Source organism: Onthophagus taurus, chromosome 10, assembly GCF_036711975.1.
Source record: "Onthophagus taurus isolate NC chromosome 10, IU_Otau_3.0, whole genome shotgun sequence".
Taxonomy (NCBI): domain Eukaryota; kingdom Metazoa; phylum Arthropoda; class Insecta; order Coleoptera; family Scarabaeidae; genus Onthophagus; species Onthophagus taurus.
In genome coordinates this window covers 10,383,725-10,410,525 of record NC_091975.1, presented here as the reverse complement: position 1 = coordinate 10,410,525, position 26,801 = coordinate 10,383,725, and the positions used below count along the sequence as shown (strand labels likewise).

The following is a 26,801-nucleotide window of genomic DNA, read 5'->3' as shown; positions in this document are numbered from 1 at the left end:
AGCTTGCTGACCAATAAGCTCCCGTCTCAGTTTTATGGACGTCGCTCACAATATCAAAAGAAACAAAGTACTTTAATATTTATTATTTTTCGAATGTACGAGAATATTATTTTTGCTGTCGGCGGGCCACCAGTATTCGACCGGCGGGCCGCGGTCTGTGCATCTCTGATCTGTGAACATGCAAATATCTGCCTGAACCAGAGAATTTTTATTTTGGATTCAGGACTGCTGATTGTGCTCATGCAGCACAATCTGGTATCGAGCATTAATCACTGATAGTGATCCCGCCAAATCTGACGGCATTGATAGCACAGTATCAGTGCTTATAATGTCTTCCGCAGCCCATTGGTAGGACAAAACAGAACAGTTTTGAGCATAATGCTTAAATATGTAAATGGTTGTTCTAGCCACTTTCTCTATATGCAAATGCAGAGGAGATAGGCCAAGCAAAACCTCCATTGCTAGAGTTGGCGTTGTGCTTATACCAGAAATTGCCAATCCAACTACCCGTTGAATTATTTTACGTAATATTAGTTTACACTGTACCAAATTTCAACGCTTTATCTAAAATAGTGTTTAAGATATTTAGAAAAATGTGTTAAAATTTCTTAACTTTGTTTTCCTGTATCTTTGCAATTTTAGGACTTTTCTAATTTTTTTTTACATGAATCGTCACTATTTTCACTCTAGTATATGTGGTTAAATTTATTCCCAGAGTCACAGAAACACCCTGTATACTTTGTTCAGTTATATAATAGCAATAATAATCTTTATTGTTTTTTGAACATAACACAAGAAATTACAACCTCAATATAAATTATATAAAATAATAAGAATAGCTCAAAATAAAAGACAAGGAAACAATAATTAATTAATTAGATAAGTAAATAACTATAAGTAGTAGGTACATAAAGAATAAAAAGTAAGGAATTAAAACTTTTTATTCTTGAAGCAGTTTTTGTGCGTCTACATGTAATTGTCTTCTAAGGTTTCTGATAGCGCTATTGAGGTGGCAATCTCGAAAATAAAAGCGAATTCTTGTGGATCTGATGGCATTGATTTGAAGTTTCTTAGAATATGTTGCCCTTTTATTATACCGGAGATCCGACACACAGCTACAAATACACGCATTAATAATATGCGTGTATTTGTAGCTGTACAATCCCGCAATGGAAGCAATCACTGGTTACACCTGTTCCGAAGGTATCGCAGCCGAGTGGGTTTAGCGATCTTCGCCCTATCAGTATACTGCCTACCATGTCTAAAATTTTTTAACGCGTATTAGCTGATCAGTTATGTGAACATATATATAGTCAAAATATTTTACTAAAATATCAGTCAGGGTTTCGCAATGGATACTCTTGCGAAACTGCACTTACAAATGTCATTGATGACATACATAAGGCGTCTGATTTAGGGCTTGTTACTATACTAATAACTTTCGATTATAGCAAAGCATTCGATACCGTTAACCATAGAATGATGACTGCTATTCTTCATTACGTCGGATTTAATAACAATTCTGTTAAATTAATTGTAAGTTACTTAAAGGGTAGAACTCAGAGGGTGAGGATCGCTGAATGTATTTCGGAGCATGGAGGTGTTGCATCTGGTGTGCCACAGGGTTCGATTCTTGGGCCGCATTTGTTTTCAATATATACTTCCTCTTTACCTGATTGTTTATGGATTTGTAAATACCATCTATACGCGGATGATACACTTATCTATCACTCATATTATATATTATTCGCTTATAAACAATGACCTTGATCGTCTAGCTAATCTGTCTGAATCGCATTCATTAGGTTTGAATCTGAATAAATCTTCGGCTATAATTTTTAGTAATGCAAAAGTTCGGAAGTCATTCAACAGTAGTGACAATATGTAGATCAAGATAAGTGGTACAAACATAGCAATCGTAAATAAAGTAAAAATTTTAGGTCTTGTGGTTGACAGTGATTTACGTTTCACCGATCACGTTAATACCTTGGTTAGACGATCATACGGTAAATTAAAAATGCTTTACCCCAATAGACATTTGTTGAATAAAGATGCCAAGTTGATTCTGTGTGATTCTTTGGTTCTTTCATCATTTAATCATTGTGATCTTGTTTATGGGCCTTGTTTGATGATGAATGATGTGCAGAGAATAGAGAGGGTCCAGAAGTCCTGTCTCAGGTACATTTATGGTATACGCCGTCATGAAAGAATATCGTATAAGCTGGCTAGTGCAAATTGGTTGAATATGACGGACCGGCGTAAACTTCATATTGCTTGTCGAATGGTGTCTATTGTTTCGAATCATAAGCCACCTTATCTCTATGAAAGGATTACGTATAGAACCGATGTTCATCATTTGAATTTGAGGCGTAAAAACTTAATTCGTATTCCCAAACATCGAACTCAAACTTCTAAGCATTGTTTTTCGTATATCATTGGATCGGTTCTCAACAACCTTCCTATTAGCTATTCCGGTTACAGTATGCAAACATTTTAAAAAAAATACAAAATCTATCTTGCCTCATTAGGTGCGAGGGCTGGCGGTGGCACTGACCAATAAGATTATGTGATCGAGAGAGAATGGAATAATAATTTATTTTGTCTTACAGTTGTTGTATTGTGATGAAAAAGAATATTTAAATTTTAATTTGGAATTATAAATAATTTTATATATTTTTTTTCCCTTTTTGTTTTCATTGCTAAGGGGCTCCTATAAAATCAGCTTGCTGTGGTGTCCCTTTTGATATTCATTTACTTTCTTTTCTTTTCTTTTTTTGTACTACCTATTAAGTTTCGTTTTCTTTTTTATTGTTTTTAAATGTTTTTGAGTATTTTTCCTTTTTGAAAATTAGTTTATTTTTTTTTCTCTTTGATTATGTTAACTTGATTTTGTAATTGAATATCAATAAATGGTTTATTATTATTATTATTATTATTCTACTATCTTTAGCATATGCATATCTTCATTAGTCGCTATACGACTTATTTTGCGTGAATTATGACAACGAAATTTCTTATAGTTTTTATTTTGTGCTTCTTCTGACAACAACCCTATTGGTAGAGCAGCGTTTTCAATTATGCTTCTGCCATGCATTAAAACCTTATGGACGGTGACGGGCATGTAATACCAACTATATTTATTTACAAACAATTCGGCTGTATCACGTGCATATTTTTCGAATTTATAATGGTCAATTGTTGCACTGCTGGTTATCACTTGCAAAATTATGCTGAATCTCTCAATTAATTTCACACCCACATCTGTTATATCCGGAGCTAATTGTGGATTTTGAAAAAATCTTCTAGCAGTATTCCCATCGTTGGTTGTCCCACTTCCCTGCTTAACAACATCAACTTTGAGGTCAATGATTTTCTTAAATTCTTTCTGTATTTTCCTTTTTCTATTTTCTTTCATTTCTTTTTCCTCATCTGTGATAGCCATAAATTTTATTCTGACATGGAGCGTTGGCAGGCCAAGTTTTAAGGACGTGTCTGTAATTTATAGGTATTTGTTTTTTCAGCAGTCTCTTTGGCATATTCAAATTTTATGGGTCGGCAAAACCGCGTAGAAGCGGGTCGAGGATTATTCCAAATTATACGGGTTTGGTCTAGTGCAGACTTTAGTTGTAACGGAACCATAGATACCATAAATAAATTCGCATCTGTTATTTCTGGATTTGTTGTAAAACATTGCTTATATTCACTTTGTCCAGATGCACCATTACAACCTCACTTACTAATCAATGTAAAACTGTTTTCAGTCAATTGACCGATCTCATTAGATTTGCTGTATAGAAGTCGCTGTGCAGTGTGATTTAAGAGTGATTGCAATTGTATATTTGCACCGCTTTCGGTTATCTCCATTTCACCTGGATAAGAAGCTTTTTTTCGGCTAACACCTTATTATATGGAGGAAACACATTATGTCCAGTTTCCTTTAATAAAATTCGTATTCCTTCATACTGACGTTTAGTTAAAATAATTACTTTCTCATTATTTTCCAAATTAGCGCATTCTAGCGGTTGAAATTTTTACAGCAAATTATAGAAGGTACAACCGGAGGCAGCATTTAGACGCATTTTGCGCCTCATGATCTCTGCGCGCTCGGTGATAATTACTTTACTTCTTATTATTTTCCAAAGTAACATATTGTAGAGGCTGAAATTTTAACAGCTAATAACAGAGGTTACAAGGATTGTATTGATACATGTTTGGGACCGAAGGAAGGTGGAGATGTATATTAAAAGCATTTTTCGCTGCATGATCTCTGCGCGCTCGGTGATAATTACGTTACTTATCATTATTTTTCAAACTAACATATTGTAAAAGCTGAAATTTTGATAGCTAATAATAGGGGGTACAAGGATTGTAATGATGCATTTTTGGAACCGGAAGAAGCCGGAGATCTATATTAAAATCATTTTCCGCCGCATGATGTGTGTGCATTCGGTGATAATTACTTTAATTCTCATTATTTTCCAAAGTGGCGCATTCTAGCGGTTGAAATTTTTACAGCAAATTATAGAAGGCACAAGAATTGTATTGATATATATTTGAGACCGAAGGCTGCCGGAGCTAATCTTTCATTATGTCCACATTTCGTACTCTGATTATAATGCCTTTTATACTTTTTTTTAGAATATGTTAAAAATTTACGTTTTATCTCATATCCAGTTTCTGAATACACCAAATTTCAAGTATTACAGACGTTTGTAGACTTTTGTTTTACCCTGTATAACATTTATTGAGTTAAAAAATTACAATTTTAACTGTATATATTACATTTGTAACTCCTGATTTAAATAATTACAATGATAACGGGTAAAAAGGTTCTCATTATAAATATTTACGGAGCCATCGGAACGTTGGAGGACGCTGTTTGCCTTCGTAGGTTGGGATGTGTGTATGCATGACCCACTTTATGATCTTTTTCGTTGCGAAATACGGTTGTCTTGGCTTAACGCTTATCAGTATCTTATAAAATTGTCATTTTGACCCATTAGTTATGCGCGTGGAATATTAAATAAACCCAAAACTACGTATAAAAAGTAAAAAGAATAAGTTCGTCAATAACAACATAAGTGGAAATTTTTATTGTAAATATAGCGTCAAGAATAAATAAACAATCACTTCGGATGCGCTAAAAGACGAATGCATTAATACCGTTTATAAGAATTTAATGTTTCTTTGTTGTGTTTAAAGAGGTTCTCATCTATTTAAAGAAGTCGCACTTGAAACGAAAAAAATTCCAAGGTAATATTGACAATTTAATTTATAACCAAACGAATTGGACGCACTTAAAAAAAAGTTTTCCAGTTTTAACTTAACACCTTGATTTTATTCGTATTCCCATCGATACGACAACCGATTTCAGATAAGCTCGACGCGCCAAAAGCGCGCTTTCACGGGGGAAATCGTTAAAAATCGTTAAAGAAAGAGGAAAAAGTTTCTCGTGGAGAAAATTTTATTGGTGGCTAATTTCGAATTTCCATACTACGGGACCACCCACGCACTATCACACTCAACCTCGTCTCTCGTATGTAAATTCGACGTCGTGTCGTTGAAAACGTGTGTCTACAAAAGTTTTGTTTAGATAAAGCTCAAATAAGCTATTTGCAGAGATCCTAATTATCGCATAGCGGTAAATTGAGTGGTTTTACTAATTAAATCAGTGTACAAATTGTAATCAGAGAATTCGAAAAGGTGAAAATTAGATGAAACCGTGCTTTTACATCTTGTTGTTGGAACAGCGTGGAATTTGAACGTTTTATATAAAAAGTTTTACTGTAGAGAGAAGTTGTAGCAAATTTTATTCTTAATGAAATAGTTTGAAATGGTGAAAATTAAATGAAATTGTAATTTTACATCTTGTTGTTATGTCTACAAAAGTTTTGTTTAGATAAAGCTCAAATAAGCTATTTGCAGAGATCCTAATTCTTTAAGATCCAGAAATCTTTAAACAAAATTCCTTAGTAGATAGATCGCAAATGCACTTTTAACGAGTTGTTTAACGGTACAAATCAGTTTTTTTTTATTAATTGCCGTGGCGTGTCAAGGTAAACGATGATTGATTGGAAATTTACTTGGCATATTGAGATAATAACTAAAAATATACTTTACTAGTCTTATTTGAATATGTGGATGCAATTCATAAATATAATCCATAAATATAAATGAAAAGAAGTCATAATAACTTTTTCAATTAATGTATATTAACGTCTAAAATGTCTATCAAGAAATTAATGGACCGTTTTGTTCCAGTTTAAAGCCAATTAAAATCTTAATCTGTTATTAGGTAGAAAAGGTGCGGTTTTAATTTTATTCGAAATTAGAAAGCAACGAATTTATAATTATTTATAAATTTTTTGATTACAACAAATTTAAATTTAAACGTTTTCGAATACGACACATGTTTAAACAAGAAAATTACAATGAGAGTTGTCCGCGTAATATTTTACAGACATTATCCCAAAAGGGTGCACTAATCCGCGTATTTATTGACGTTTTCAAGCGCAATCAGATATTATTCAGGATTAATACGACGTGTACAGCCGTTTATCAACGATTTTGAAAGGGTACATGAACAGCGAAATTTTTACTAAATGTTTGTGATTAAATAAAAATTTTAAATGGAAAATCAAAGCGAATAATAAATCTTATTATAATTAATAAACGTCAAAATTAAATGTGTTATATCTCAAAAACTAAGTGGTACTATAGTGGGTGGAAGAGAAACATAACATTATGATATTGAAATACAGGGTAAGATTCAAAGAAGAGCAAATTGTACCGTATGAAAGAGAAATTATTGGAGAAAGACAATTCCCTGAATTACCTGGAAAAGAAACTAACAGAAATGTCCAAAAGTATGAAACACATCGTACTTAAAATCAATACAATACTTATATTGCATAAAAGTATATACCAACGATATGGCAATGTCGCTGGAGCAACGTTGCCAGATCATTGGTGTATACAGTACGCGTCATAAGTAAACCCCTACCTAATTTGAAAACGGTTCAAAATTGATAGAGAGATTGCAAGAGAGCAATATTGTTAACAATAAAATTTGCAACAATTTTTGTTATAAAAATTTTCTTATAGCAAGCTTCGATTCCAAAGTGTTACCTTTAATCACTTGAAAGAGCAACAAATTCATCAAATTTTCATATTTTCGTATCTATCTCGATATTGACGCATCTAAGAGCAAAAATGCAAGAGAGCAATATTGTTAACAATAAAATTTGCTACAATTTTTGTTATAAAAGTTCTCTTATAGCATACTCCGATTCCCAAGAGTTACCTTTAATAACTTGAAAGAGCAACAAATTCATCAAATTTTTATATTTTCGTATTTATCTCGATATTGACGAATCTAAGAGTAAAAGTGCAAGAGAGCAATATTGTTAACAATAAAATTTGCAACAATTTTTGTTATAAAAGTTTTCTTATAACAAGCTTCGATTCCAAAGTGTTACCTTTAATCACTTGAAAGAGCAACAAATTCATCAAATTTTCATATTTTCGTATTTATCTCGATATTGACGCATCTAAGAGTAAAAGTGCAAGAGAGCAATATTGTTAACAATAAAATTTGCTACAATTTTTGTTATAAAAGTTTTCTTATAGCAAGCTTCGATTCCAAAGTGTTACCTTTAATAACTTGAAAGAGCAACAAATTCATCAAATTTTCATATTTTCGTATCTATCTCGATATTGACGCATTTAAGAGCAAAAATGCAAGAGAGCAATATTGTTAACAATAAAATTTGCAACAATTTTTGTTATAATAGTTTTCTTATAGCAAGCTTCGATTCCAAAGTGTTACCTTTAATCACTTGAAAGAGCAACAAATTCATCAAATTTTCATATTTTCGTATCTATCTCGATATTGACGCATTTAAGAGCAAAAATGCAAGAGAGCAATATTGTTAACAATAAAATTTGCAACAATTTTTGTTATAATAGTTTTCTTATAGCAAGCTTCGATTCCAAAGTGTTACCTTTAATCACTTGAAAGAGCAACAAATTCATCAAATTTTCATATTTTCGTATCTATCTCGATATTGATGCATTTAAGAGCAAAAGTGCAAGAGAGCAATATTGTTAACAATAAAATTTGCAACAATTTTTGTTATAAAAGTTTTCTTATAGCATGCTCCGATTCCCAAGTGTAACCTTTAATAACTTGAAAGAGCAACAAATTCATCATATTTTTATATTTTCGTATTTATCTCGATATTGACGCATTTAAGAGTAAAAATGCAAGAGAGCAATATTGTTAACAATAAAATTTGCAACAATTTTTGTTATAAAAGTTTTCTTATAGCAAGCTTCGATTCCAAAGTGTTACCTTTAATAACTTGACAGAGCAACAAATTCATCAAATTTTCATAATTTCGTATCTATCTCGATATTGACGCATCTAAGAGCAAAAATGCAAGAGAGCAATATTGTTAACAATAAAATTTGCAACAATTTTTGTTATAAAAGTTTTCCTATAGCAAGCTCCGATTCCCAAGTGTTACCTTTAATAACTTGAAAGAGTAACAAATTTTCATATAATTAATAAACGTTCTAATTAGTGGAATGTAACGGTAGTGTTTCATTTAACTTGATAAAATTGGATATCTTAAGAACTCTCCATCTAAAAGATTTGAATTAGCTCTATCACGTTTTATCTTCGAAGGGTACATACATCTCCGTTGTAATTACACTTGAAGACACCCAAAAAATTGATACAAGGTATACACGCAGCAACAAGAAACAACAGATCTTAATAAATATAAAGCACTAAACAAGAGAAGCCACAGAAAGATGGTTACAAAAACGCTGCGAGAGAGACAATATATTGAACAACTTTTTATTGAGCGAATCACCTTGCAAAGCAAGTATCAATGAGTCAAGTCTCATGGCACAGCAACCGGCCCAGACCAAATATATGCAGAAACTCTGAAAATGATTGCAGAAAAGAAACGCCTCTCAATGTGATGATTATCGTATGATTGATTGTAATTTAGACAATATTCACCAGTATAGCCTCATTTAAGGACAAAAAATAAAGATGCGTGTTTCGTTATGAAATGAAATTTTATTCTAAATGTAAACATATAATTTCTTTGATGCAGAATGTTTCGATAAATTATTAATGCTTTTTGAAAAATTTTTTAACAACTTTAAAAGGTCCTTCATATCTTGGTGATAATGAAGGTATTATGCCCTCAAGTCGAAGGAAAACAGAGTCTGAATTACACAGTTGTTTATGTACAAAAAATTTTTCAGTGAAATATAAAGAGGTTGACGTTGGCTTCAAATTGCAAAATGTTTGTTGTAGGCTGATCAGTAAAGGGTTAACATTTGTTGACCTGGTAAACGTAACGGTTGACCGTAAACCAGTTCTGCTGAAGAACAACCTAAATCTTCTTTCAAGGAAGATCTAATAATATTATAGGAAGATCTTGTTACCACCTATTAGTTTTACCTCTAGCAATAATGGCAGTTTTCAAAGATCTGTGAAATCTCTCTAAGATGCCATTACTTTGAGGATGGCAACAGGAAGTGTAAATTTGTTTTGAGCCAAACAATCGATTAAATTGTGCAAAAAGTTGTGATTAAAAATTGTGTGACATGATCGTGCGTAATGATGTGTGGTATACCAAACCAAGCAACAGTAGAACTTGACGTATTTTTGAGAGGATAAACTTCTTGTAAAACGGTCCATGATTGTAAGGTCAATGTGGATGTGTTCAAAACGTCCAGATGGAATATCAAATTTATTGAGTGGAGATTTTGTATGTTTATGAATTTTTGATTGTTGCCATTTAATACAACATTTCGTCCACTTATAAATATCTTTGTTCATTTTTGGCCAATAAAAGCGAGAGATAATTAAATTTTGTATCGTTTTAATACTGGAATGTGATTGTCATTGAAAATTTTCGAAAATTGCAAAACGGTATTGAACAGGTATATAAATATGATATGGTGTATGATGAAGAAATTTCACACCATAACGTTTGTTTTGATAGTGATATTTCTTTTTGTTCTAAAATGAACTTTGTAGCAGATGTTTATTTAAAAGAAAAGATAATTGTGAATCTTTTTCTTGCGCAGTTTTAACTTCTAAAAGATTAAGATATGAAATTTCAAGTAAGTCAATATCTATGCGCGACAAGGTATCTGCCACTATATTGGAGTCTCCCTTGATAAATTTGATATCCGAAGAAAATTGAGCGATGAAGTCTAAGTAACGACTTTGACATGGAGTTTTTCTGATTGTGGGCCTATCTCGCACAGCAAAGTTTTTCAAAAGAAGGTTTTATATTACAAATAGCCAGTCTTAGTTCTTTAGTCTATATTCAGTCGAAACCTATATTTTGTCTTTAAAGCAGCCACCGCAGAAAATTCGGCTTCGCAAAGATAGGATGTTGAAAATGGCAATAATACACGAAATGCTCTTGTTTTCAGTGGAGAAAATGCATCATCCACTCCCGTCCAAAATTCAAAGAGAGATTTATTACTAAATTCTCTCTATTACTAAATTTCGCCGCTTGCAGTAAAGTCTAGAGAGGCCTTCGTGAGTAGTTCGAAATTCCTAACCCACTCGTAACTTGTTACCAATTTGTCGTCAGCAAGAAAATACTTTTCAAAATTTTGTGCCAACATGGCTAAATGACTTTTTATTGTTACAAGAACAACTTTCACATACTGTTCTTCTTCCTTGTATGTATTGACACACTCATTCACATTTGCAAACATTTCTAGTTTTTTTTTGTTTCACATATCTGCTCCACAGCTCCAAATTTCTACAGAAAGCACTAACTTTATCACTGCTATCCAACATATGTGTGTTTGCTCCTTCGAGTTGTAGATTCAGGGTATTTAATTTCCCGAATATGTAACCAATTTCATCACAAATAAAGCATTTCGAAACTTTTCTTCTTCTAGAAAAGTGGCAATTTCCTCTTTTAACTCATAAACACGTTGTAGAAATTTCCCACGCGATGGCCTCACATAAAATAGCAACGTTGAATGTTCTGCACCCATATCTTTGCAAAGTGCATTAAAGATTCTTGATTTTACGGGTCTCACACAGCGTTAGCACAATGTTGAGACCAGGACTCATTTCTTTGGAAACCAGAGCCTTTCTATGGATCATTGCGGAGATTTTTGTTTCACAAGTGCTTGTACGCTTTGGAATATTCCAGACATTGTAGAATCACCATCGGTGCATATTCCAACGCAATTCTTCCACTCTATGTTTGCCTTATTAATAAAAGTTGCTTTGAGTTCTATAGGTTTGCAGAAAAGTAGATCCTTCTACTGCCGATATGCGATCACAAAATCAGACATCGGCAATTAAATGATCTAAATGGCTATCTGTTGCGTCGTCAAGCTAGATCGAAAACAATTTGTCATACAACTTTTCAAGAAGCTGGTGCTGTACATCTTCGGCTATATCACCAATTCGGCGGGTAACAGTATCATTTGAAAGATGTATGGATTGTAATTGTTTGGCAAAATTATCTCCAAACATAGTTTCTACAATCTCCATCGCAGCTGGCAGAATAAGGTCTTCCCCAATGGTGTGAGCCTTTTTATATCTGGCTATTTTATATGATACTTTGTAAGAGGCAAGTAAAAACAAAGTTTTTTTGAAGAATGATGTTTGCTCTTCATATGACTAATTTTAATTCAAAGAATTCTCGGGACTTGTTAACGTACTCACTATGAAGTGTTTCCAAATGGCGTCTAAGTTTATTAGATTTCATGCCAAAATTTTTATACAAATGACGCAAAAGAAAGCCATAAAAATTGTTATTGAAAATTGGGGCCCGAATACTGAAACGTTGAGAAACGCTGGTTTATGGTCTAAAATTGTCTTCTAAAAAATGCCTGAAAAATTTAATGGATGAATAAATTGCTAGCAATTCTCGATCAAAAGTCGAATATGTTGCTTGATAAGGCGATAGTTTTTTTGCAAAATAAGCGATGGGTTGAGAAAAATTATTAATTTTTTGGGATAATACTGCTCCAATCGCCGTATTGGAAGCGTCATAAAGATTTACAGGAATGTGCCAGAATTGTTGAATTTGCTAATTGAGTTTTAGAGAGTTCAAAACTTTGATTACATTCTTCTGACCAATTTTCAATAACTTTGCTTTTATTTTGACAAAGTAAATTCGAAAGATGATATAAAGGTGCAAGTATATTTGAAAAATTTGGAACGAATCTATGATAAAAGTTTATCATACCCAAAAATTTTTGTAACTATTTAGGTGTATATATAATTTTAATTCTGTCATCTGAAGGACGAATACCTTGAGGAGAAATGTGATGACTCAAAAAATTTATGGATTCAACCGAAACTGTGAAAGCATTTTTCAGGAAATTTCAGTAATATCTGCGCTTTAGAATAAAAAAAAGAAATCCTAAGTTATTTCTAAAATAGATTTTGAATATGAATTGTTTAGAATGTTAGAATGCAGTTGGACAAGCTTAAAGAACGAAAGAAAAAAATTATAAAAAAGCTGTTACGTTACGAGGTTAGAGAAGAGAAGATCTTATGTTATTGGGTGCTTAATAAGAGGTGCTTATAGAGCGGCGCTGATTAATTAAGAACGAAACGGGACCACCCACCGCATTTATAAACAAGCCTCTCATGACTAATGGGCCATGATTACTGTTATAATGCCGTAATCGTAAGTGTGAGGAACCCCGATTTACCCATCTACCGTGTAATTGTAAAAATAAAAAAGAAAAATAATCGGTTTGGTCTCGTTAGATATCCAACAAAAAAAATAAAATAAAAGTTAAAATTGAGAACGGACAGCTACAAATGACCCGAACCTCTTTTACTAAATGGATTTTAGATAAGAAATACAATTGAAAAAAGTATCGTTTTTGAAAGAATTTTTACTTTTAACGGTTAATTGGTTAAACTTTACTTAACGTTTTCGATATTGATGGATCGAACTATTATTGAGTGTCCTTCGCGGGTTAAGTTGCGCGATCCATGATCGATGAGGCGGACCCATCTCGAAGAACGACGCATTCTACCACTTTCTTGATTTCTCCTCATCTTCTTCGTCTTCGGCCGTTAACCAAAACACAACGTCGGTGTCTTTAAAGGGCAATCGTTACAACCAAGAGGTGTCCTTAAAAGGACCGCGGAATTCTTGTTTTTCATCAACCGGTTAATTAAGAACATTCATTAGGTTTTGAATAAAAAAAGATAACTTTTTGAATAATTAGAAATAATTTTTAGGTAATCATTACCGGAAAGGTTTCCGATTTTTTTTAATGGATTATTTGAATATCAGACTTTTATTACCCCGTTCGAAGGTGATATGTGAATAATTTATAAGGTAGTGTTATTCCTCTTCACACTATAATGTAGTCTTTCGTAAAGCGGCGAAGAGCGCAATTTCGATTTTATGTCACATTAAAAGGCAAGCGTGTTCCTATTCGAATTCTATGCAAAACGATTCGCAAACTTTATCGTCTTCGAATGCAAATCGAAACGATCCACTCGTACACAAGACATTTTTGTTTGAGTCATTAAAAAAAAACTTTTTGTGACTCATAATTTTCACAAAAAAATTTTTTGGCCTTGAAAAACGAAAAGAAAAAAGTAGGATGTACTCCTTTTTTTAAGAAAAATACAAAAGGATAAAAAGACCGTGACCTTCGTTTTACAGGAAACTCGTGGCATAAAAGGGACCTCTTTGAGGGCGTCTCGTAAGAGCTCTCACGCAACCCTTGTACTACAAAAGGATAACGCCTGAGTAAACACAAGTAACGAGCTCTGTTGGTCCGTTAAGGTACTTCACTGGGTCGACGAGGTGATTTTTAATTCCACACTTAGAACGAAAAAAAAAAGAAAAAACAAAAAATCGACATCGGAGAAAATCGTAGAAAATAATTCCTTTTATTCGACCCAGTTTTACCTTATTATTAACCTTTGAACTATCACGATCCCGTCATTGTAATCGCTTAAATTTTAAAATAAATCACTCTCGAGAAAAAATGTTATTTCGGATCGTAATTTTGAATTGTACTTCGCGTTTTATAAACGTTATAAATTTTAAAAGTTAAGTTTTAATGGGTTTTAAATATTTGATTTGCGTCAACAAATGTGGGAATTGTTGGAACGAAAAATTCTTTTCTTAATACCTTTTCTATTATTTTCGTTTTTTATGTTATTAGAAAATTGTGTTGATATTGAAATACAAAATTTAATTTTTCTGTTCGATATAACAACTGGCATTCTGTTCCATACTCCATAATCTGTTCTACTCATCTAGAGCAGTATCTAATATTCTGCCAGCAGTATCAAGTCTGCAAGCAGAAATTAGTCTTTTGGAAGCGGTAAGTAACCTACAAACAGAATCTATTCTGCTATTAGCAGTGTTTAGTACAAATCTAGTCCCCTGGAAGCAGTATCTGCTATTTTACGAGCAGTATCTAGTCTTCAACCAACGGTACCAGTCTGCAAGCAGAAAATAGTCTTTTGCAAGCAGTAAGTAACCTACAAACAGAATCTATTCTGCTGTCAGCAGTGTCTAGTACAAATCTAGTTCTCTGGAAGCAATATCTGCTATTCTACGAGCTGTATCTAGTCTTCTACCAACGGTACCAATAGTTCTTTGCAAGCAGTAAGTAATCATTTACAAGAAGAATATAGTTTTTATAAGTATCTAGTGTTGTACGAGCAGTATCAAGTCTTCTGCACGCAGTGTCTAGACTTCTATCAGCAGTATACAGTCGTAGTAAATGGCGCATAAAGTGTAGTCGTGCTTTCTTACAGGTGCATTATTATTCTAATTTTTCTTGTAGAAATTCCCGCTATTGTACTTCTCTGTGTGAGTTAAACTGCTTGGCTTTTGATGTAAAATTGTGTTTGTGCTGATACTGTATGTTTAATTGACTGTTAATTATTAGCTTTCTTGTAATATTTTACGCGAGTTTCTCCGTGTTCTAACTATTCTTCTGTTCTCAATCGAAAATAAAGAGTAACTTTTTATCGTATTATCTTTCTTTCTTAAGATAGCCCCTTTTAAATGCATCAAATTCGACGTTTTTTGCAATAATTAAGAATTTAAAGTTAAATATCTCAAGAACGAATTGAGATATCATCATTAAATAAGAAGCAACTTAAAGCAAATTTGTTTGGTATTTAATGTACTGAAAATCGTGTCTTCGAATTTTCAAATATAGTAGTTAAGATTTTTTGATTGTAACCTTGCGTAACCTTAACCATAAATGTTAGGGTGATTAATCTTTACGTATCTCAACAACTAATTGAGATACCATTATGAAATAAAAAGTAGCTTAAAGCAAATTTAATGGAGATTTAATCCGCAGTAAATAATTTCTTATATTCAATAATCATAAAATTTTTATGACGTAAAAACAACTTTTAAAATGCGTCAAAATGTGCTTTACATCAAATTAAAGCTTAAAGCTTCCTTTTTAATTTGATATATAACTCGTTTCTGAGCTCCTATTAACTATTAAGTTACGATTTTTTTATATTAGTTAAAAATTGAGAATTGCCAAATACAGCATTAACCTTAAAAAATCATTTTAGCTTTATTTATGGTGATAAAAAAATGAGTTATATACCAAATTAAAGCTTAAAGCTCTCTTTTTAATTTGATGCATAACTCGTTTCTTGGATCCTATGAATGATTAAGTTGGGATTTTTTTTAAATTAGTTAAAAATTGAAAATTTCCAAATATAGCATTAACTTTAAAAAATCATTTTAGTTTTATTTATGGTGATAAGAAAACGAGTTATATATCAAATTAAAGCTTAAAGCTTCCTTTTTAATTTGATATATAACTCGTTTCTTGGATTCTATTAATTACTAAGTTACGATTTTTTTTAAATTAGTTAAAAATTGAGAATTTCCAAATATAGCATTAACTTTAAAAAATTATCGGAGCTTTATTTATGGTGACAAGAAAACGAGTTATATATCAAATTATAGCTTAAAGCTTCCTTTTTAATTTGATATATAACTCGTTTCTTGGATTCTATTAATTATTAAGTTACGATTTTTTTAAAATTAGTTAAAAATTGAGAATTTCCAAATATAGCATTAACTTTAAAAAATCATCGGAGCTTTATTTATGGTGACAAGAAAACCAGTTATATATCAAATTAAAGCTTAAAGCTTCCTTTTTAATTTGATATATAACTCGTTTCTTGGATTCTATTAATTATTAAGTTACGATTTTTTTTAATTTATTTAAAAATTGAAAATTTCCAAATATAGCATTAACTTTAAAAAATCATTTTAGTTTTATTTATGGTGATAAGAAAACGAGTTATATATCAAATTAAAGCTTAAAGCTTTCTTTTTAATTTGATATATAACTCGTTTCTTGGATTCTATTAATTATTAAGTTACGATTTTTTTTAAATTAGTTAAAAATTGAGAATTTCCAAATATAGCATTAACTTTAAAAAATCATCGGAGCTTTATTTATGGTGACAAGAAAACCAGTTATATATCAAATTAAAGCTTAAAGCTTCCTTTTTAATTTGATATATAACTCGTTTCTTGGATTCTATTAATTACTAAGTTACGATTTTTTTTAAATTAGTTAAAAATTGAGAATTTCCAAATATAGCATTAACTTTAAAAAATCATCGGAGCTTTATTTATGGTGACAAGAAAACGAGTTATATATCAAATTAAAGCTTAAAGCTTCCTTTTTAATTAGATATATAACTCGTTTCTTGGGTTCTATTAATTATTAAGTTACGATTTTTTTTAAATTAGTTAGAAATTGAGTATTTCCAAATATAGCATTAACTTTAAAAAAATCATCGGAGCTTTATTTATGGTGATAAGAAAACGAGTTATATATCAAATTAAAGCTTAAAGCTTCCTTTTTAATTTGATATATAACTCGTTTCTTGGATTCTATTAATTATTAAGTTACGATTTTTTTTAAATTAGTTAGAAATTGAGTATTTCCAAATATAGCATTAACTTTAAAAAAATCATCGGAGCTTTATTTATGGTGATAAGAAAACGAGTTATATATCAAATTAAAGCTTAAAGCTTCCTTTTTAATTTGATATATAACTCGTTTCTTGGATTCTATTAATTATTAAGTTACGATTTTTTTTAAATTAGTTAGAAATTGAGTATTTCCAAATATAGCATTAACTTTAAAAAATCATCGGAGCTTTATTTATGATGACAAGAAAACCAGTTATATATCAAATTAAAGCTTAAAGCTTCCTTTTTAATTTGATGTATAACTCGTTTCTTGGATTCTATTAATTATTAAGTTACGATTTTTTTTAAATTAGTTAAAAATTGAGAATTTCCAAATATAGCATTAACTTTAAAAAATCATCGGAGCTTTATTTATGGTGATAAGAAAACGAGTTATATATCAAATTAAAGCTTAAAGCTTCCTTTTTAATTTGATATATAACTCGTTTCTTGGATTCTATTAATTATTAAGTTACGATTTTTTTTAAATTAGTTAGAAATTGAGTATTTCCAAATATAGCATTAACTTTAAAAAATCATCGGAGCTTTATTTATGGTGACAAGAAAACGAGTTATATATCAAATTAAAGCTTAAAGCTTCCTTTTTAATTAGATATATAACTCGTTTCTTGGATTCTATTAATTACTAAGTTACGATTTTTTTTAAATTAGTTAAAAATTGAGAATTTCCAAATATAGCATTAACTTTAAAAAATCATCGGAGCTTTATTTATGGTGACAAGAAAACCAGTTATATATCAAATTAAAGCTTAAAGCTTCCTTTTTAATTTGATATATAACTCGTTTCTTGGATTCTATTAATTACTAAGTTACGATTTTTTTTAAATTAGTTAAAAATTGAGAATTTCCAAATATAGCATTAACTTTAAAAAATCATCGGAGCTTTATTTATGGTGACAAGAAAACGAGTTATATATCAAATTAAAGCTTAAAGCTTCCTTTTTAATTAGATATATAACTCGTTTCTTGGGTTCTATTAATTATTAAGTTACGATTTTTTTTAAATTAGTTAGAAATTGAGTATTTCCAAATATAGCATTAACTTTAAAAAAATCATCGGAGCTTTATTTATGGTGATAAGAAAACGAGTTATATATCAAATTAAAGCTTAAAGCTTCCTTTTTAATTTGATATATAACTCGTTTCTTGGATTCTATTAATTATTAAGTTACGATTTTTTTTAAATTAGTTAGAAATTGAGTATTTCCAAATATAGCATTAACTTTAAAAAAATCATCGGAGCTTTATTTATGGTGATAAGAAAACGAGTTATATATCAAATTAAAGCTTAAAGCTTCCTTTTTAATTTGATATATAACTCGTTTCTTGGATTCTATTAATTATTAAGTTACGATTTTTTTTAAATTAGTTAGAAATTGAGTATTTCCAAATATAGCATTAACTTTAAAAAAATCATCGGAGCTTTATTTATGGTGATAAGAAAACGAGTTATATATCAAATTAAAGCTTAAAGCTTCCTTTTTAATTTGATATATAACTCGTTTCTTGGATTCTATTAATTATTAAGTTACGATTTTTTTTAAATTAGTTAGAAATTGAGTATTTCCAAATATAGCATTAACTTTAAAAAATCATCGGAGCTTTATTTATGATGACAAGAAAACCAGTTATATATCAAATTAAAGCTTAAAGCTTCCTTTTTAATTTGATGTATAACTCGTTTCTTGGATTCTATTAATTATTAAGTTACGATTTTTTTTAAATTAGTTAAAAATTGAGAATTTCCAAATATAGCATTAACTTTAAAAAATCATCGGAGCTTTATTTATGGTGATAAGAAAACGAGTTATATATCAAATTAAAGCTTAAAGCTTCCTTTTTAATTTGATATATAACTCGTTTCTTGGATTCTATTAATTATTAAGTTACGATTTTTTTTAAATTAGTTAGAAATTGAGTATTTCCAAATATAGCATTAACTTTAAAAAATCATCGGAGCTTTATTTATGGTGACAAGAAAACGAGTTATATATCAAATTAAAGCTTAAAGCTTCCTTTTTAATTAGATATATAACTCGTTTCTTGGATTCTATTAATTACTAAGTTACGATTTTTTTTAAATTAGTTAAAAATTGAAAATTTCCAAATATAGCATTAACTTTAAAAAATCATTTTAGTTTTATTTATGGTGATAAGAAAACGAGTTATATATCAAATTAAAGCTTAAAGCTTCCTTTTTAATTTGATATATAACTCGTTTCTTGGATTCTATTAATTATTAAGTTACGATTTTTTTTAAATTAGTTAGAAATTGAGTATTTCCAAATATAGCATTAACTTTAAAAAATCATCGGAGCTTTATTTATGGTGACAAGAAAACGAGTTATATATCAAATTAAAGCTTAAAGCTTCCTTTTTAAATAGATATATAACTCGTTTCTTGGATTCTATTAATTACTAAGTTACGATTTTTTTTAAATTAGTTAAAAATTGAAAATTTCCAAATATAGCATTAACTTTAAAAAATCATTTTAGTTTTATTTATGGTGATAAGAAAACGAGTTATATATCAAATTAAAGCTTAAAGCTTCCTTTTTAATTTGATATATAACTCGTTTCTTGGATTCTATTAATTATTAAGTTACGATTTTTTTAAAATTAGTTAAAAATTGAGAATTTCCAAATATAGCATTAACTTTAAAAAATCATCGGAGCTTTATTTATGGTGACAAGAAAACGAGTTATATATCAAATTAAAGCTTAAAGCTTCCTTTTTAATTTGATATATAACTCGTTTCTTGGATTCTATTAATTACTAAGTTACGATTTTTTTTAAATTAGTTAAAAATTGAGAATTTCCAAATATAGCATTAACTTTAAAAAATCATCGGAGCTTTATTTATGGTGACAAGAAAACCAGTTATATATCAAATTAAAGCTTAAAGCTTCCTTTTTAATTTGATATATAACTCGTTTCTTGGATTCTATTAATTATTAAGTTACGATTTTTTTTAAATTAGTTAAAAATTGAGAATTTCCAAATATAGCATTAACTTTAAAAAATCATCGGAGCTTTATTTATGGTGACAAGAAAACCAGTTATATATCAAATTAAAGCTTAAAGCTTCCTTTTTAATTTGATATATAACTCGTTTCTTGGATTCTATTAATTATTAAGTTACGATTTTTTTAAATTTAGTTAAAAATTGAAAATTTCCAAATATAGCATTAACTTAAAAAATCATTTTAGTTTTATTTATGGTGATAAGAAAACGAGTTATATATCAAATTAAAGCTTAAAGTTTCCTTTTTAATTTGATATATAACTCGTTTCTTGGATTCTATTAATTATTAAGTTACGATTTTTTTAAAATTAGTTAAAAATTGAGAATTTCCAAATATAGCATTAACTTTAAAAAATCATCGGAGCTTTATTTATGGTGACAAGAAAACGAGTTATATATCAAATTAAAGCTTAAAGCTTCCTTTTTAATTTGATGTATAACTCGTTTCTTGGATTCTATTAATTATTAAGTTACGATTTTTTTTAATTTAGTTAAAAATTGAAAATTTCCAAATATAGCATTAACTTTAAAAAATCATTTTAGTTTTATTTATGGTGACAAGAAAACGAGTTATATATCAAATTATAGCTTAAAGCTTCCTTTTTAATTTGATATATAACTCGTTTCTTGGATTCTATTAATTACTAAGTTACGATTTTTTTTAAATTAGTTAAAAATTGAGAATTTTCAAATATAGCATTAACTTTAAAAAATCATCGGAGCTTTATTTATGGTGACAAGAAAACGAGTTATATATCAAATTAAAGCTTAAAGCTTCCTTTTTAATTTGATATATAACTCGTTTCTTGGATTCTATTAATTATTAAGTTACGATTTTTTTTAAATTAGTTAAAAATTGAGAATTTCCAAATATAGCATTAACTTTAAAAAATCATCGGAGCTTTATTTATGGTGACAAGAAAACGAGTTATATATCAAATTAAAGCTTAAAGCTTCCTTTTTAATTTGATATATAACTCGTTTCTTGGATTCTATTAATTATTAAGTTACGATTTTTTTTAATTTAGTTAAAAATTGAAAATTTCCAAATATAGCATTAACTTTAAAAAATCATCGGAGCTTTATTTATGGTGACAAGAAAACGAGTTATATATCAAATTAAAGCTTAAAGCTTCCTTTTTAATTTGATATATAACTCGTTTCTTGGATTCTATTAATTATTAAGTTACGATTTTTTTTAAATTAGTTAAAAATTGAGAATTTCCAAATATAGCATTAACTTTAAAAAATCATCGGAGCTTTATTTATGGTGACAAGAAAACCAGTTATATATCAAATTAAAGCTTAAAGCTTCCTTTTTAATTTGATATATAACTCGTTTCTTGGATTCTATTAATTATTAAGTTACGATTTTTTTTAAATTAGTTAAAAATTGAATATTTCCAAATATAGCATTAACTTTAAAAAATCATCGGAGCTTTATTTATGGTGATAAGAAAACGAGTTATATATCAAATTATAGCTTAAAGCTTCCTTTTTAATTTGATATATAACTCGTTTCTTGGATTCTATTAATTACTAAGTTACGATTTTTTTTAAATTAGTTAAAAATTGAGAATTTCCAAATATAGCATTAACTTTAAAAAATCATCGGAGCTTTATTTATGGTGACAAGAAAACGAGTTATATATCAAATTAAAGCTTAAAGTTTCCTTTTTAATTTGATATATAACTCGTTTCTTGGATTCTATTAATTATTAAGTTACGATTTTTTTTAATTTAGTTAAAAATTGAAAATTTCCAAATATAGCATTAACTTTAAAAAATCATCGGAGCTTTATTTATGGTGATAAGAAAACGAGTTATATATCAAATTATAGCTTAAAGCTTCCTTTTTAATTTGATATATAACTCGTTTCTTGGATTCTATTAATTATTAAGTTACGATTTTTTTTAATTTAGTTAAAAATTGAAAATTTCCAAATATAGCATTAACTTTAAAAAATCATTTTAGTTTTATTTATGGTGATAAGAAAACGAGTTATATATCAAATTATAGCTTAAAGCTTCCTTTTTAATTTGACATTAACTCGTTTTTTGGATTCTATTAATTATTAAGTTACGATTTTTTTTAAATTAGTTAAAAATTGAGAATTTCCAAATATAGCATTAACTTTAAAAAATCATCGGAGCTTTATTTATGGTGACAAGAAAACCAGTTATATATCGAATTAAAGCTTCCGTGTGAGGCTGATGTAAACGACTTTAGTACTTATGATGAACAAACTTTATCTCCGTGTGTCATATTAATGTGCAAAGTATTACTGCCCACTTTGATGATATCTTGACCACGTTCGAATCTAACATTTTTGATATTATTATGGTCAGTGAAATATAGCTTAAACCCTCTGTCCCCTCAGCGATTGTTCCTAATTATAGTCTTTTGCGAAACGATCGTCTGTTTTCGCGCGGTGGGAGAGTGGCTTTATTTATCAGGGATACCCTACGTGCTACGATTGTCGAATCCTCCAATGCTAGGATACTACTTTGATCAATTGGAGGAAACCCTTGAGAGGCACTCTTTTAATTATAACACTATTCTTCTGATGGGAGATTTCAATACTTGTTAAATCATTAAATTTGTCCATCCTGCCCTCACAACCAACTCATCATCTTCCTACATCGCATTTGCTTCTGGATCTTACTATTACGACTCTTCCGAGCAGCATACTTATGCATGGTCAGCTCCCTGCTCCTCAATTTTATAATCACGACCTAATTTACTGTGCAGTGCAGATGCGACAACGTATTTCCTCGCAACGCATTATTTCCGTTCGTGATCTGGGTTGTATTGATAACGATTTGCTGTTGTCTGATGCGCAGAGGATCGATTGATGGCAAGGTTGACTACTTAGGTCCCTCTATTCGGGCTGCTTGTAATGTGGATTCATTGGCGAGGTTTTTTGCTGACCCTCCTCTACTCATTAATGGTGGGACTAGGATGACTACTATTTCTTGTCTCATCTAAATCCTCCTCTTTCTCCTTTGTCCTGGTCCCAGCGTCAAAAGTCCGCGAATCACTCGAGGTCTACTAATGTGGGAGCTGATGGAGTTGGTCTCAAACTACTTCTTCTTATATTGGATATTGTTCTTACTCCTATTACTCACATTTTTAACTTCTCCTTGGAACGATCCTCATTCCCTTCAATCTGGTAGGTTGCTCATGTTGTCCCTATACCTAAATCCAAGAGTTCCTCAAGTTTAAATGATTTTCGCCCAATTTCCATTTTATCTGTTCTTATAAGAATTTAACTTGCACAACGAGTTTCAATCGAGTTTTCGTAAGGGTCATAGCACGACAACAAACGTTATGTTACCATCCTTGTACTACTCGATTTCATGATCTTTTGTTATCGTCACTAGCTGTCCTTGAGTTTACCTCTTCATGTTTATCTTGGTTTCAATCTTACCTTTCCTGTCGTTCCTTGTGTGTGCGTGCTGATTCTGCACTTTCGTCTGCTTGTGATATTAAATGTGGTGTACCTCAGGGTAGTGTGTTGGGTTCGTTGCTATTTTCTTGTAATTATTAGGTGTATGCTGATGAACTCCAAATTTACACTACAACTATTGATGATTTTCCGGAAGTCTTAATCATGATCTCTCTAATATTTTGGATTGGTCTAAACCTTATGGCCTTAAATTAAATACTGCTAAAACTAAAGCAATTGCGTTTGGCAGTCGACCTTCACTGGCAAAGCTGAGTGATTTTTCATCCATTCACTTAATGCTTGACGGAGATATTATTCAGCTGTCAGACACGGTTAGAAACCTTGGAGTGGTTATGATTCAATGTCCTGGAAACCTCAAATTCAATCCGTCTGCAGAAAGGTCTATCATTGTTTCCACTCACTGAAAAGTCTCCGTTGCTTCTTTCCTCCCATAGTTCGTCGTAATCTTTGTTTTCCCCCAATATAGATTATGCTGACACGGCATATCCTGATCTTTCGGTAACACTCCGAAACAATCCGGTATATCTTTGATCTCGAGAGATCTCAACACATAACTCCATACCGTAATTACGTGTGACCCCAACAGAATTGAATTTTTTCGCTTGGTGGCGCTGATAGTTTAGGTAAGGTTAGTAGACTGTGAATAGTATAAACACGTGCAGTGAACCTTACGTTGCCGATTATCGTTTTCTCAATAAAAATTATTTGGGGTTGTGAGTGACTCCAGGATACGTTTGCGTATTGTAAAATAATACTATTTGTAATTTCGTGTGATAGAATATTTGTGAAACATGTCTAAAAAGCCGTTAGTGCTCTAGATCCGGACTTTGAAAGAACTGTCCTACAATGGTACAATGAATCAGAAAGCGATGTTGATGACAATTTTGCAGAAAGTGACAGTGAGGACAAGGTGGAAGAGTTGTCGGAACACAACGATGACACTTCTTCTGAAGATGATGAGTTTGAAGAACGTCCACTTCAACGTGATGGAATTTTGAAGGGCAAAAATGGTTTTGCATGGAGTTCACGAGAACCTGCAAAAACCAGAACGCCTTCAAGAAACATCGTGGTAAAGAAGGTACCTGGAATAAAGAATGCACGTGTAATTATCACAGAAATAGATGCTTGGGCCATTTTATTCACACCTACAATTTTAATTGAAATTATAACTCATACAAATGAAGAAATAGAAAGACAAGGTGTCAAATACCAGCCAGGTACGAAATACATACATCCTACAGATAATGTAGAAATCAATGCCCTATTAGGCCTTTTGTACATAGCTGGTGCTCAACAAATGTTTTCTTCACAAGGACCTCAAATATATAGATGCATTATGCCTGAAATACGTTTCAAATTCTTATTGAATCGTCTAAAATTTGACGATAAAGAAAAAAGAAATCGTGAAGACAAATTTTCACCGATAAGGCAAATATGGGAGGATTTTATAGAAAGTTGTACAAAGAGTTACTCTCCTCACTGCTACGTAACTATAGATGAGCAGCTACTTGGTTTTAGGGGCAAATGCCCGTTTCGTGTATATATAGGATCTAAACCTGACAAATACGGAATTAAGGTTGTATGTATGTGTGATTCGCGTACATATTACATGATAAGTGCTATTCCATACATTGGAAAAAACACCAATCCAACCAACGAATCTGTTCCAATGTATTTAGTGAAGGAGTTATCCAAATCTATTCATGGAACAAATAGAAACATTACAATGGATAACTGGTTTACGTCTGTTCCATTAGCCAAAGAAATGCTTAGCAGCAAAGGTTTAACAATCGTCGGAACAATAAGACATAATAAAAGAGAAATACCACCTTCTTTTTTACCTTCTAAGAATAAACCCGTACTAACTTCCGAATTTGCTTTCTCAGACAAATTGACGTTGGTTTCGTTTACACCCAAAAAAAAAAATAAATCTGTCATACTAATCTCGATCATGCACGCTGACAAGAATGTTAACGAGGTTTCGAAGAAACCAGAAATTATTGAGTTTTACAACTCCACCAAAGGTGGAGTAGATACATTCGATCAGATGGCTCACAACTACACCGTATCCAGGAAAACAAGAAGGTGGCCACTTAGATATTTCTATGGGATGCTTGATCAAGCCGCGATAAATGCCTTTGTGTTATATAATGTGTCGCGTAACGCTAGCAAAGTTACCCGAAATAAATTTTTGCAATCACTTGGACTGCAACTAGCTAAACCTTGGATGGAATAAACTGCAAAGTGAAATACGAGAAGTACTGGGACTAACACATATTTCAGAAGAGGAACAGCTTGGTCCAGCGCCAAAAAAACTCAAATCGTCAAGATGTTATATATGTCCTCGTTCACGTGATCGAAAATGCAGAGTTGTATGTTATATGTGTTCCAACAATGTATGTAACGAACACCGTACTGATATTTGTCTAAACTGTAAGAGAAATACTTAAAGTTGCTATTGGCTTCACTAAATAAACGTTTTCAAAAAATTTTATTTTATTTTTCCTAAATTAATTTCTGGGGTAACTGGTGACCCCAAGTATACGTTTTCAAGTGTGTTATTTTGGTATATCTTCTAGGGTTAAGCTGTCAGAACCGTAGATCGTTTTGTATATTAACTATGTTGTATACTGTTCTTCACAATCAAATACCAAAGTATCTGTACTGTATATTTCAACGCTTGTCGATTGTAGATCTCAGATTCTCTGCTCAAACGCTACCAATTGAGAAAGAAACGCCTTTTTGTTAGAAATTGAACGTAATGAGCTATACAATTTAAGCCTCAACTTTATACTTACACTGCACACAAATTCTTCAGCAAAGGATGTTTTTAATCTTGCTACTCTATAAACCACGTTTTTTGACTTTGAAAGGTGTTTGGCAAATATCACCAAACTATTTAGGATATAGCATTTAGAATTCACGCCGCCTTGTTCAAATTAGCAAGATTCTAATCTCATACTTCATTGGTAAGTGCTAAAGTTGAAATAAGCTTGTGTTGCTAAATGTTTCGCTAAATGTGTTGCCATTAATTTTGTATTGTTTCTTTCCATATGGAGTAATTACCATAAGTTATTTTGAAATAATTATTGTGCAAACTTCTATTATTCATAATTGCTAATTTAATAAATTTATCAGTAACATAAAAAAGCTTTTATTTCATTTTTTGTTGTGTCATATTGAGTCAGAAATGATAGAGTCAACATTTTAATGAAAAAGAAAATTTTGAGATATTAAGTGTCAATTTTTAAGAAAGTAGTTTTTAG

General features: G+C 30.7%; 1 protein-coding gene across 1 annotated transcript; it reads left to right on the top strand.

Annotated features, from left to right (window-relative positions):
- The first annotated feature begins 4,811 nt into the window (after window positions 1–4,811).
- Window positions 4,812–25,771, top strand: LOC139431505 (piggyBac transposable element-derived protein 4-like). The gene is made up of 2 exons (XM_071199384.1): window positions 4,812–4,887; window positions 24,339–25,771. Exons 1-2 carry the CDS (start codon window positions 4,812–4,814, stop codon window positions 25,769–25,771), a joined length of 1,509 nt encoding a protein of 502 aa, XP_071055485.1.
- The last annotated feature ends 1,030 nt before the right edge of the window (window positions 25,772–26,801 follow it).